At 50.1% G+C, this 12,699-nt stretch overlaps 1 protein-coding gene across 2 annotated transcripts in view; it reads right to left on the bottom strand.

The window, feature by feature from the left end:
- Positions 1 to 12,699, bottom strand: part of THRA (thyroid hormone receptor alpha) — a 192,714-nt gene that overhangs the window by 60,415 nt on the left and 119,600 nt on the right. For both annotated transcript variants that reach the window (XM_075350142.1, XM_075350143.1), the window contains exon 2: positions 9,576 to 9,811. In XM_075350142.1, the coding sequence (XP_075206257.1) occupies positions 9,576 to 9,628 (53 nt within the window). In that variant the 5' untranslated portion in view covers positions 9,629 to 9,811. The remainder of the gene's footprint in view (positions 1 to 9,575; positions 9,812 to 12,699) is intronic.

The following is a 12,699-nucleotide window of genomic DNA, read 5'->3' as shown; positions in this document are numbered from 1 at the left end:
TAGACTTTGGGCAGATCAAAGGGGTCCAACACCACATCCCCACCGGTGAACACCCCTCTATCAAAGAGAGGTACAGGCCTATTCCCCCTGCACATTACCAGTGTGCCAAAGATATGTTGAGGAATATGAAGGAGGCAGGGGTTATTCGGGACAGCTGTAGTCCCTGGGCCGCTCTGTTGGTACTGGTCAAGAAGAAGGATGGTACCATGCGGATGTGTGTGGACTACCGGAAGATCAATCAGATAACACATAAAGACGCCTACCCTCTGCCCCGTATTGAAGAATCTTTGGCTGCACTGAGAACCGCGAATTACTTCTCTACCCTTGACCTCACCAGTGGGTACTGGCAAGTGGCAGTGGCCCCGGAAGACCGGGAGAAGACCGCCTTCACCACCCCAATGGGGCTCTGCGAATTCAATAGTATGCCGTTTGGGCTGTGCAATGCCCCGGGAACCTTCCAACGGCTGATGGAGTGCTGTCTAGGATATCTGAACTTCGAGACCGTCCTGTTATACCTGGATGATGTGATTGTGTACTCTCAGACGTACGAAGCCCATCTGGAACACCTCGCTGAGGTGTTCGCGTCCCTTGCCAAATACGGGATGAAGTTGCAGCCCTCCAAGTGCCACCTGCTGAAACCCAGAGTGCAGTACCTGGGGCATGTGGTGAGTGCGGACGGTGTTGCCCCCGACCCTGAAAAGATCACCGCCATCCAGGACTGGCCAAGACCAACCACCGTGAGAGAAGTGAGGCAGTTTTTGGGTCTGGTGGGGTACTACCGGCGCTTCATCAAGGGGTACACGAAGATGGCTGCCCCCATGCAAGACCTCCTCGTGGGACAGACCAAAGGTGGTAGACCCATCGGAGCCCCACTGGGGTGGGAGGACAGGCATGAGGAATCATTCCGTCAGCTGAAAGCGGCTTTGACTGGGGAAGAGGTCCTAGCGTACCCTGACTACGGCTCCCCATTCATCCTCTACACAGACGCCAGCAATGTGGGTTTGGGGGCAGTCCTGTCCCAGGTCCAGGAAGGAAAGGAGAAGGTGATTGCCTACGCTAGTCGAAAACTCCGGCCGACTGAAAGGAATCCTGAGAACTACAGCTCCTTCAAGCTCGAGCTCCTGGCACTGGTGTGGGCTATCACCGAGCGGTTCCGCCACTACTTGGCTGCAGCAAAATTCACCGCTTTCACGGATAACAATCCGTTGACTCACCTGGACACGGCCAAACTGGGCGCATTGGAGCAGCGGTGGGTGGCCAGGCTAGCCAACTATGACTTCACCATCAAATACAGGGCCGGTCGTGTCAACATCAATGCTGATGCCCTCTCTCGGATGCCCCACCTGTCAGAAGGTGGGTGGGAGGATGATGACCTCGAGGAGATCGAGTTGCCTGCATTCCATCGGCCACCAACTGAGAAGGTACATGTCCACCAACAACGGGTGAACCTGGATCCGCTGCCCAGTCGGGAGTGGCAGGAAGCTCAAAATCAGGCGCCCGCTGTCCGCCTAGTCAAGACCCTGATGGAGCAAGGCGCTACTGGAATAGACCCTGCCACCCCCACTGAAGCTCAACGCTTGTGGAAGGAGCGGACCCGGCTGTGTCTACATCAGGGGAGGTTGTACCGTGAGCTGATCAACCCAAAGACCGACGAGAAAATCCGCCAGTTAGTTATTCCCCAAGCTGATGTACCCACTGTTCTGCAGGCGTACCATGATGGTGCTGGCCACTTCGGGTGGAAGAAGCTGGAAATGCTGTTGAGGGAGCGGTTCTATTGGAGTGGGATGCGAGAGTCGGTGGAGGCCTGGTGTCGAGAGTGCGGTCCTTGTACGTTGAGGAGGAAGGACGAAGCCAGCCAAAAGGCTCCCCTACGCCCAATTGTTACACACCAACCGCTGGAGCTGGTCGCCTTGGACCATGTAAAGCTCACCCCCAGCCGAAGTGGGTACACTTACGCTCTGACCATACTAGATCATTACTCCCGGTTCATGGTGGTTGTCCCGGTCAAGGACTTAACCGGCCGTACCGCCGCTAGAGCGTTCCAAGCTTACTTCTGTCGACCTCATGGCTACCCTGAAAAGGTGCTTACCGACCAAGGCCCAGCCTTTGAGGCGGAGGTGTTCCATGAGTTCTGTCAGCTGTACGGCTGCAAGAAGATCCGGACCACTCCTTACCATGCCCAGACCAACGGTATGTGTGAGAAGATGAACCATCTGGTCCTTGGCCTCCTCAAAACGTTGCCGTTGGAGGAGCGGAACCTGTGGCCGGAAAAGCTGCCTGACTTGGTCGATATGTACAACAATATCCCGTCTAGCTCGACGAAGTGCACCCCAGCGTATCTGATGAGGGCTCGGCCTGGCCGACTGCCGGTGGACCTGGAAATGGGACTGGAAGCCCCAGAGACCCTCCCCTCAACGGCTGAATGGGACACCCGGCGGAGAGTGCAGTACCGACAGATCCAGGAGTATGTGGAGAAGAACCTGAGTCGGAGTCGAGAACAACAGGAGCAGCGCTTCAATCAGAAAGCGTCGGCGGGCCCTTTCCAGCCTGGAGATGTGGTGTTAAAACGGAAGAGGAAAACCCACAAGCTGGATGATCAATGGGAACAAATCCCGTACGTCGTCCAACCCACAGGATGGGAAGATGGAAAGGCCTACCAGATCAGTCATGACCAGGGGGGCACCTTGGCCACGGTTTCCCGGGACCATCTGAAGAGGTGCCCACCGGCATTGAGGGCGATGGCTGAAGTACCGGTTCCTCCACCAGCAGAGAAGGCAAAAGAGGTGATCCACACTGTGATGGGTGACTTCCCAGCAGACTGGCCTACACAAAACGGCGCGGTGATTCTTCCAGTGATACTGTTCCCACAACCCGTGGATGAAGAAGTGGTGGAAGTGATCAACCGTGAGCCAGAACCAGTGCCAGTGCCCAGGGATGAACCTGTACCCAGCTTCCCTATGCCTCCGCCTGCCCCACACGATAGCAGGGAGGAGGAACCGATTGTTCCCTCTACCCCATTGCCTAGCCCTACTGATACCGGACCCCGGAGGTCCACCCGTCCCAACCTAGGTAGACCCCAACTTAGGTATAGGGAGACCGTCCTGTAAGGAGGGGGGGTCAGGAAGACTGTGTGAGTATGTTTACAAGTTTGAAAGTTTTGAAAATGATGAAAACGAGTAATTAATGGAAAGTAACCAGATTGTCACCTGTGATTTGGAAAACCGGCCGTTGCCGGCACCATTGTCCCCGTGGGGACCGTTTAAAAAGTTTTGCATGAGGAACTGCTCATGGACAAGCCCATGAACTTGCAGGGCAACCACAAACGTTAAATGGAATGTAAATAAGTTGTTTACCGTTACAGTTTTCCGCAATGCCGCCTCCAGAGAGGCAGGTTGGAGGGAGGGCCCGCAGTTGAGCCGGCTGGGGCCCAGCCACCACAGGGACCGGTGGCTACCCTCTGGAGGGGAAGGACAGATCCCGCTCGGGTAACTTGTGCTGGACTTGGGTCAAGGGGTGCTGCCTGGGCTTTAGGGGCAGCATCAGGGCCAGGTTGCTTGGGTGGGAGAGAGCGGAAACCGTGACCGTAAACCGTTTGCAACGTTAAAGAAATGTGCCTCCCGTTATGGGATGATGTTATGAAATGTAAATATGTTACCGTTTTACACTTTTATATATTTTTCAGAAAATAAAACCGGTGTTGGACGGGCAGCCCGCGGACGGTCTGCATTTTGCTAAGGGGGAATGTGACGCCCTGGGCAAGCCAGGGGTCACAGGTCATCACACCACCACACCCTACACCCCAGTCAGGAACATCTAAGCTACCTAGAATCCTTGTTGCCTTCCTCCAGGGGCTGGTGTCCACACCAGGGAGTGGGCCAGGCGGTTGGCTCCGCCCACCGAGGAGTTCACAGCCCTGGAGGCGGGAAGAACCAGGCAGATCAGCTAGGGACGTGAAGGAGTAAACAAGCTGATGAGTGTTAGAGTGAAGGAAGTGAAATTAGAAAGAAGTGAAGTAGTAGTGGAGCTAAAGTGAAAAGTGACAGTAGTAAAAGCCTGAAGTTAGTCCGGGTGTGTGCCCCGGGCTGAGAGACAGCAAGGTCAGCAGACGGCGGTGATTGTCTGGAGGGGTGACTGCTCGGAGGTTGCTGGAAGGACCGCGGACGGGTAGTGGCCCGGCGGTCTGGAGCAGTATTCAAAGGACAGTCAGCACCAGGGCAGGGGCCTTTCGGATCCCGGCAAGGCTAGGAGTCGCCATAATTTGCCAAATCCGTCAGTGAAGGGGACGTCTGTCTCCAAACAACCAAGTCCCGATTGAAGGCAACAGTCCGACCGTTACGGAGAGACACCGCCACGGCACCAGTTTCTCAGGGCCAGCGCCTGCGGGCAAAGAAGGGCTCCTCCGGCCCATATCCAAGCCGGGGAGCGGGTTACCGGTGGGAACCCATCGCAACCATCATCAACATAGGTGCAGGACAGAGGGACCGTCACCGTCACCTACTGGGGAAAGCAAGTGCAGCCGTCCGTGGGAACCGTCTTTCCAGCCGTGTGTTTTACCGAGAACTGTGTCATCGTCTCAGGCTGAGTGAGTACCACAGTGCCGCAAGGCACAGCGCTGCCCCCGCGTCCCTGCGCCCACCAAGCCCTGCATCTCCCACCTCACCACTGGGCCCCGGGATCACCAACCCCTGCCCACGGAGGGGCAACACAACAACTGGCTGCTCCATACCATCACTCCCGGGATCCCCATACAGAGCAGCGGTGGTGCCAACAAATCACCACAACCGTGGGTGGCGTCGCGGACAATAAACTATCCCAAATCCCAATCCCCTTTCACTCACGGGCGAGGAGCGCCGCTAGAGTCCCCGGGATCCGGCCCATCGCTCGAGCCACCGAGCAGCAGCAGGCCGCAGCAGCCGCGGCAGCCGGACCCGAGCAGTAGGGAGAGCGCGGCGTCCCCTCCTCCGCCCGCGACACCAATAGTCCTAAAGTCAACCTCTATTCCATCAGAAATAATGGTACTAGAGCTGAAGCCATAAATCAGACGTCTAGGTGCTGAGAGGGGGAGTGACCCATGACATGAGAGTTAACTGCAGCTGTACAGAAGCACCTCGGCATCTCTGGTATATACAGAGCATAAGTACGCATAATTGCAGCAGTTCCTTCCTGTGGTTAAATGCACAGTCATCTAGACAGACAATCTTCACATTGTAAGCTCTCTAATGAAGTTTTATGTGTAATGACTGGTCTACATACTGTCCCCATATGACCTTCCAGGCTGCAGCTTGAAAGCTCTAATGTAGGACACAGCAGTTAAAAATGTAAGGATATGTTCACATCTTGTTTTTGGCAACATTAGAGATTTATGTTTGGAGCATTCTCTTATGTATACCTTTGATGTTCCATACGCCCCACCGTTCACCATTCAGAAGAAGGTCCTGCCGGCATATGCTGGCCGGTAGGCTTCTACTCACAGCTGCTTTACTACTGTATAGAAAAATGTAGTCTACCACACATTCCTATCTAGATGGACCACGGAAACTGGAGTCAATGGCTAACGGATCTCACTTAATGTCTATAAAATATAATATGTTGGAAGTGATAAATTAAGTCACTTGGAACTAATACAAAAAGGGCATATTACACAGTCCAAAACTGGCTAGGAGCAAACAATCATTGAAGGGATTTTCCAGATTAAGAAAAGTGGTCTCCAAAAGATTTTTTTATACTTGTAAAATAACTAACAGAGCAGGTACTTGCTCTCCCAATTTCCAGCACCAGCTTGGTAGAGCCGCTGAGATCAATGATTGGCTGCAGTGGTGATTTGTGCTGTCGACATGATGTCACTACTGTAGCCAAAACACACCGAGAGCCAGCGCTGGGCCCTAAGAGGGTGAGAACCTGCTCTGTTTGTTATTTTATAAGCATAAAATCATTTTTCCCAAAGAGGAAAATTCTGTAAAGTTCTTTAATAAGTGAAATTCTAACTTTACAATTTACTTTTATTGAAAGTACTCAAGAATGAAGGGATTTTTTTTATTCCATTGTTTCCTGCTTCATGACTAGGTTACCGGCCATCTGTTTAGTCCATCAGTAGTAGCCATAGACAAGGAGAGCAGTACTTACAAGCTCTTTGCTATAGAGCTTGTAAGCACTACTCTGAATCTCTCCCAATTGCTGAATGTAGCCAGCTTTAGTGCCCCCTGTACAGCTCCAGTGCTGCCAAGATATAGCTTTGCTTGCAGCATGGGAGAGCCCATATTTTGGGCCAGCAGAGCCACCATAATTCTAGTCCGAATTAGGAATTAATCAGGAATACACCTGCCTACAAAAAGGAAATCGGGAGAGCTGTGCTGTACTGAAAATAAATGTTGTGATAATCACAAAAGTATTCCAAAAATGATCATTGCCATATTTACACGGACAAATGATTGGGAATGGTCATTCATCTGCTTATTGTCGCATGTAAAAGGATATAAACAGAGATTAAAACTTGACGACTGAAAAGCAGACACTTCAGGTGGGTGTGCAGTCAATCATAATCTCACATTTTCCCTATGTCATATTTACATGGATCCAGTGATCAGAAATCTAAGCGCCTATATGCAGAATCCTTCAGGTACATAAGTTGTCCCTTAGTTTGGGGAGGTGACATAGTGGAATCACTGAAGTCGAAGGTGGAATAGCCTTGCAAATCAAAGGAGATGTGAAGTGGCCACAGATATTAGCCCCTAATTTCAGAAGAAGGTTTACCCCACCATAGACCGAAAGCTATCTGCAATAGATTACCAATGCTGCGCCGCAACATACGTCCAAATCTCATACAATAGTAGATGGAAGCCTAACGACTAAGGCTACTTTCACACATCAGTTTTTTTACATCAGCCACAATCCAGAAAAAAACGGATAAAACGGATCCGGCGCCGGATCCATTTTATCCCCATTGAAGTGTATTAGTGCCGGATTGTGCCTGATGGCCTTGCGTTGCATCCGGCTTTTTCTGGATTCGTCGTAATTGGCTAATGCGGTGGCCGGATGGAACGTCTCTTGTAACGTTTTCTATCTTTGACAAAAAAGCGCATCGGCGTGATTTACAATAGAAGCCTATGGACGCCGGATCCTGCGTAATGCGGCAAAAACGGATGCGGCCGCTGGACCATTTTTTTAAACTGAGCATGCTCCAATTTATGGGAAAAAAGTGGATCCAGCAAAAAAACGGACGAAACGGATGCGCCGGATCCGTTTTTTGACAGATCCGGTATACCGGATCCGTAAAAAAAAAGGATCCGGAGTTTCCGTTTTTGCATATTCTGCGCCGGATCCTTTGCATCAGGCACACGCCGGATTGTGCCTGATTCCGAAAAACTGATGTGTGAAAGTAGCCTAAGTGTCATCAGTAGTGTTATATCTATGATGGACCTTACCCAATATTTACTTTTCATAGACAAACTAGGCATCTTTTGTGATCATGTATAATATCCTTAGCAATTCACACCTTTCCTCCTTCTACTATGCCACTCTGTGTGTTGGGGGTCTCTTTCCGAGGTCCTGCTCACTGCTTTATTTCCAGAACGCTTGTTATAACTTGTGACCTCTGCGGGACATGAACTGTATTACAAAGCGAACGCTGCAGGAGGTAATGGGCTAGAAAGCATGATAGAATAATATAGAATAATACAGACTGTATGTACACTATGGCCAGCAGGAGGATTCATCTGTTTCTGTAACTTCAGCCCATCTGCCCAGTAGAGGTCCCCATAAGCAGCAGACATCATGAAGAGCTGGGACCCCACTAATGCATGGAAAATTAATTAAAGGAGATGTGTATAACTTCATTCTCCTTCCCTGTGCTACAGTAAACCCTGCAACCACTGAAAATGGAATCGCAGCTTAACATCTGCTGCATTTGGCTCAAATACACGAACACCCACCAAAGTAAACTAGCCAACAAAAGCACGCAGCATGGTATTATGGTCAGCCCTAAAGTAGGGCAGCCAACCTTCAAGCTTGTTTACATGGAACTTTTCATTTGGAGAATGCACAAAAATATGCAAATATTAAAAAGGAGAGATAAAAGATGTCATTCATTGAAAGATATAAATATCAGTATAGCAGAGGTCTGTGCAGAATATCATGCTGGGAGCAGTTTCCCCATCTATGAGATGACATTTGTACTTTAGGGAATGACACTTCTGTAAAATATCTGTATTATCAGAATCAGCGATGAGAGTGACAATGATGACAAGAGGGAGGCAGGAGATAATCAAATGTCCCACAGCTTCCCTGCAGCTCCTCAGAGGCACAGGCGTACATGGCGGCCTTGCAGGAATTAAAGAGCTTATCTACTTCTATATTTATCTAAAGCTTAGAATAGGATGCAAAAGGGTTAAGAAAAAAGAAGGAATAACTGATCAATGGCAACTACCTGCCTGTTAGTTCTTCATCTCATAGTTAAAAAATAAAATTGTCCAGTACAACCCTTTTAAAGGGAACATGTCAGGTCTCCTATGCCCTCCAACCCAGCAGCATTGTAACCTGTATGCCCAAATTCCCTCGTTGACTAGCCCTGTATAATGCTATTCACTAATAAAAATGTTTTAAAAAAAATGACTTATAAAGCTTGCAGTCCCTATCCTAATTAGGCCTGTGACTAGTCGGCCCTTTTTAGTTCCCTTGACTAGTCGGCCCTTTTTAGTTTCCTTGACTAGTCTGCCCTTTTTCCAGGTTATCACACCTGTAGGAGTGATAACATGATTTCCACTAGATTTTCAGGAACTGGTGCTGGTGGAAATCATGTTACCACGCCCAGGGGTGTGATAACCTGGAAAAAGGGCCGACTAGTCAAGGGAACCAACGCCCCTGCGACTAGTCACAGGCCTAATTAGCATAGGGGCAGCAAAATTTATAAGTCATTTTTGTAAACATTTCTATTAGTGAATATTATTATAAAGAGCTGGTTATGGAGGAAATTTGGGCATACAGGTATGAATGCTGCTGGGTTGGAGGGCGCAAAGGGGACCTGACAGGATCCCTTGAAGGATAGTGATTCATAGTGCCATATAATAAATACTACACTTTCCCTGCAGTGAAGTGGTCAGTGAACAGTCACTTCTCCTGGTGCTGTGAAACGGGTGGTCTGTAACATGTTACTGCACTTCTTTATTATCAAATCATGACTTATTTCAAGATATAATGTTATACAGTATATCTGTATATAGATAGGGTAGGTAGAGATGTTCAGAGATACCTTTATTATATACACGTACATCTGTACATCATTTAGACCCCTGGCGAGCCTGCGGATGTGTGATTCTTTAAGGAAATGGATATAAGAGGTTTAGGAAGACGAGTACATGTGGCTAATCAGGGCATAATTCATTTAAATATAATAAATTAATATTTCAGAGTCTGATGTCTGTAAAGAATTTTTCCATAGACATAAAGCCACTTCCATTCTACGTCCCAGACTTAGCTACCATGTAATTCCCGTTCCTGGCATGATAAATCTGTTTCATTGACTAAGCATTTGGGAAGCAAAAAAAGTGATGCCAGTAATTAATTGCAGCTCCGCCATTTACCTCTTTTCATCTGGCTCTGACAAGCAGTCCAGCCCGCTAAGATTCTGGTCCATTCAACGTAATTCCATCCAGAACCAATCAGAAGAGACCAAGGCGGGCTCCGCCCCCAGTTGCCCGAGGTTCATGGGACTCCGCCGTGTTCACATGGAGGCAGGTCCTACACCTTCCCAGGACAGACCATTCCCATCTCAGAGAGAGGGAATCATAGAGATGGGGCCTGGTGTCCAGAAGGGCCCCTGAAAAACAAGAACGAAGAGGACAAAATTGGATTATACAAGGAAATATTGTTGGTCTGCATGGAAAATACACACACTCATCACGTACAACACGGCAATTACACAAGGGGGGTAAATATACAGTGCATCAAGGGCAACACATCATTTATCTGTAGGAGTCAAGCTCGATGGGCTCATGGGTAGCCTGAAAAATTCGGACCTGACCTGCAGAAGTATGTGGGAGTATAAATAACATGGTCAATTTACTGTGAATTGATACAATAGAAAGGACGTTTCCTTGAAAATATGTTAAAAGCCGTCCTCTGACCGCTAATTCCAGCCTCTTACAGTTTTCCTATAGACAGAACATTTTTCAGCACCGTCCTTTGTTTCCATGCGACTTTAATGGTGGCTCTTTCCAGTACAACATAAATCTCAATGTAATGTCTACTAGATGCTTCTGTGACTGCCCCCTGTATTATTTTCTTCAGGCCATATCCCACCGCCTCCCCCCCTCATCGAAGACGTGAGCTCTTGGGGGGCAACGTCTGGACTAACCGCAGCGCCTGCTTCAACATAGAGCTTCTGCTGTAGCCAGAGAAATATGCCATGAATTCCCCTCAGTAATTAGGGAAAGGTCACATAATGTACAAGACCACAGCATCTCTTAAAGGGGGTCTCTGCACTCAGACAACACTGCTCGAATAGGGTAATAGAAGAGAATTTCTCCATTGGGACCCTCTTATTTAGGAACATCTGACAAGTCTATTGCTTCTCCAATATTTAGTGCAAGGTTTACCCTCCTCTACGCTGCAATCAACAGACGGTCATCATGAGACCCAGAAAGAAAACAACGGCAACCCAAACTGAGCAACTATCTCAATGGTGGCAACTTCATTTACTGAAAGCTGGCCACAGGCAAGAAGAGGAGCTCCAGATAACTGGTTTCTAATGTCTTTCACTGTACGGTACCATTTTTAAAGGGATCATGTCACCTCATTCGTGATGCCCAAACTACAGGCAGAAAGAATCAGAGCATGGCGCATGACTTCTCTGATACTATCTATTATTTCAGAGAAAGACATACCTGGATAGCTGTAATTGTGCTGCTAGGCTCTGATTCGTGATCCCTGTGGTTTGGGCAGCATGAATCAGCCCACAGGATCCCTTTAAAAGGGACAATATCTTCAAGTGCTGGATTTTCTATGCCACAAATTGCTTCAACTTTGACCTGTAAATATGGGATATCCTCATGTATTACCATTTAAAGGGGTTGTCCACTACTAGGACAACCCCTTCTGATTCCACATATTTCCCCAAGGTAAAATAAAAAAGCCTATACTCGCCTTTGTGGCCGGTGAGGTTTTAGCGGTGTTGAGTCTCATGTGGGGTTGAGACATCATGCAAGCCCTGTGTTCAATGCGCGCTGGCTTCCCTCTCCCCACCTTCGGAGAAAAAAGTTAATCAACAGGACGTGAGCGCTGTGGCTGACTTCCTGTTGATTGCGCCTGTATCCAAAGGCGGGAAGAGAGAAGCCTTTGATTGGACGCGGGGCCCTGGCACTGCGAGTCCCGGCACTGCTGGAACCGCGTAAGCTGCGGAGGTGAGTATAAGCTTTTTTATTTTACCTGGAAACATGTGGAATCAGAAGATAGCTGACAAAATGCTTTGGTTATTGCTTTTGCCTGTAATAAAGGTTATTTATAATTAAAGGGGTTGTCCAGGCTTGGGACAAAAGTTTGCAGTCACTTTATGTGACTTCAGTTGGCCGGTGTGCATATGTACCGCCCTGATAGGGGCCCGGCGCTCTCCGCTGCTCGGGCCAAGCCGCTCGAGGTCCGGGCTGAGGATGTCGGTGGCACGAGCGCCTCCGGCCCGGGGGCCACGTCGCTCTGTTAAGGGGAGGCAGTGAGGTGGTGGTGTGGGACGAGGTTCGCAGCCCGGGGGGGCCGCATTGTCGTCGGACGGGTTGTGACGCCACCCACGGGTCGTGATGACGGGATGCACCACCGCTGCGGCTGGAGTGAAGGGGGGGGGCCTCGTCCGGGATCGGTGTTGCGGCCACAGCCTAGATGTTAGCCCCTCCGTGGGTAGGGGCGGTGTGTCCCGGGGCCCCGTGGGGGGGGGGACTGGCGACGGTGTTGTTGTCAGGGTGCCGTGCTGCGGTGTCATGCCCAGATGGCACTGGTGTACTCACGATTAATTCACACTCAGAGTCACTGGTAAACCAAAGTTCGGGTCTGGTCGGGTCCCGCAACCGGCTGCTTGTGTCCCTTGTGAGGCTGATGGTGGCCCCTTTCCCTTGCACCTCTTGTTTGACTGTTAGCTCCCCTGCCTGGACAGTGGTAGCTCGCCCCCCGGCGTTTATCTGCCGGAGGAGCCCTCGGTTGCCCGCAGGCGCTGGCCCGTCGGATGTTTGGCCCTTGGCGGTGGCTCTCACCCGGTATCAGTGGGCTTTTGCCTTCTTTCGGGACTTTGGGTGAGGATGAACCCGTGAGGTCCAGACTGCAATCAGTTAATTTGCCTAAACTCAGTGGCTTCTAAGCTAGGACGGGGTCTGAGTACCCGGTTTCTGGTGCTCCGGTAAACGGTTGACTCCCCGATTCAGGGCCGGCGGGCTCCAACCCTGGCCTGGTCCCTACGGTTCCGCCGGTTGCTGTACCGGTACTCCTGCAGGCGGCCACTACCGTCTGCCTGCCTGACGTTACAGGGATCCCAGGCTCCAACCCGGGTCCCTGACAGCTCTGCTCCTCCACACCTCCTGTCACTGTCACTGTACAACTTAAACTGTTTGTATTTCCTGCCTCAGGACAGTAGTCTCCTCGGTGAGCGTGCCTTTCCACCTGACTCCGCCCACCTGGTGTGCCCTACTGGCCCTGAGGGAGGCATCAGGTCTCCCTTTCGGGTGA

The sequence above is a fragment of the Anomaloglossus baeobatrachus genome, chromosome 5 (genome assembly GCF_048569485.1).
Source record: "Anomaloglossus baeobatrachus isolate aAnoBae1 chromosome 5, aAnoBae1.hap1, whole genome shotgun sequence".
Lineage (NCBI taxonomy): Eukaryota > Metazoa > Chordata > Amphibia > Anura > Aromobatidae > Anomaloglossus > Anomaloglossus baeobatrachus.
The sequence above is the reverse complement of the archived record's forward strand: the minus strand, read 5'-3'. Positions and strand labels throughout refer to the sequence as shown.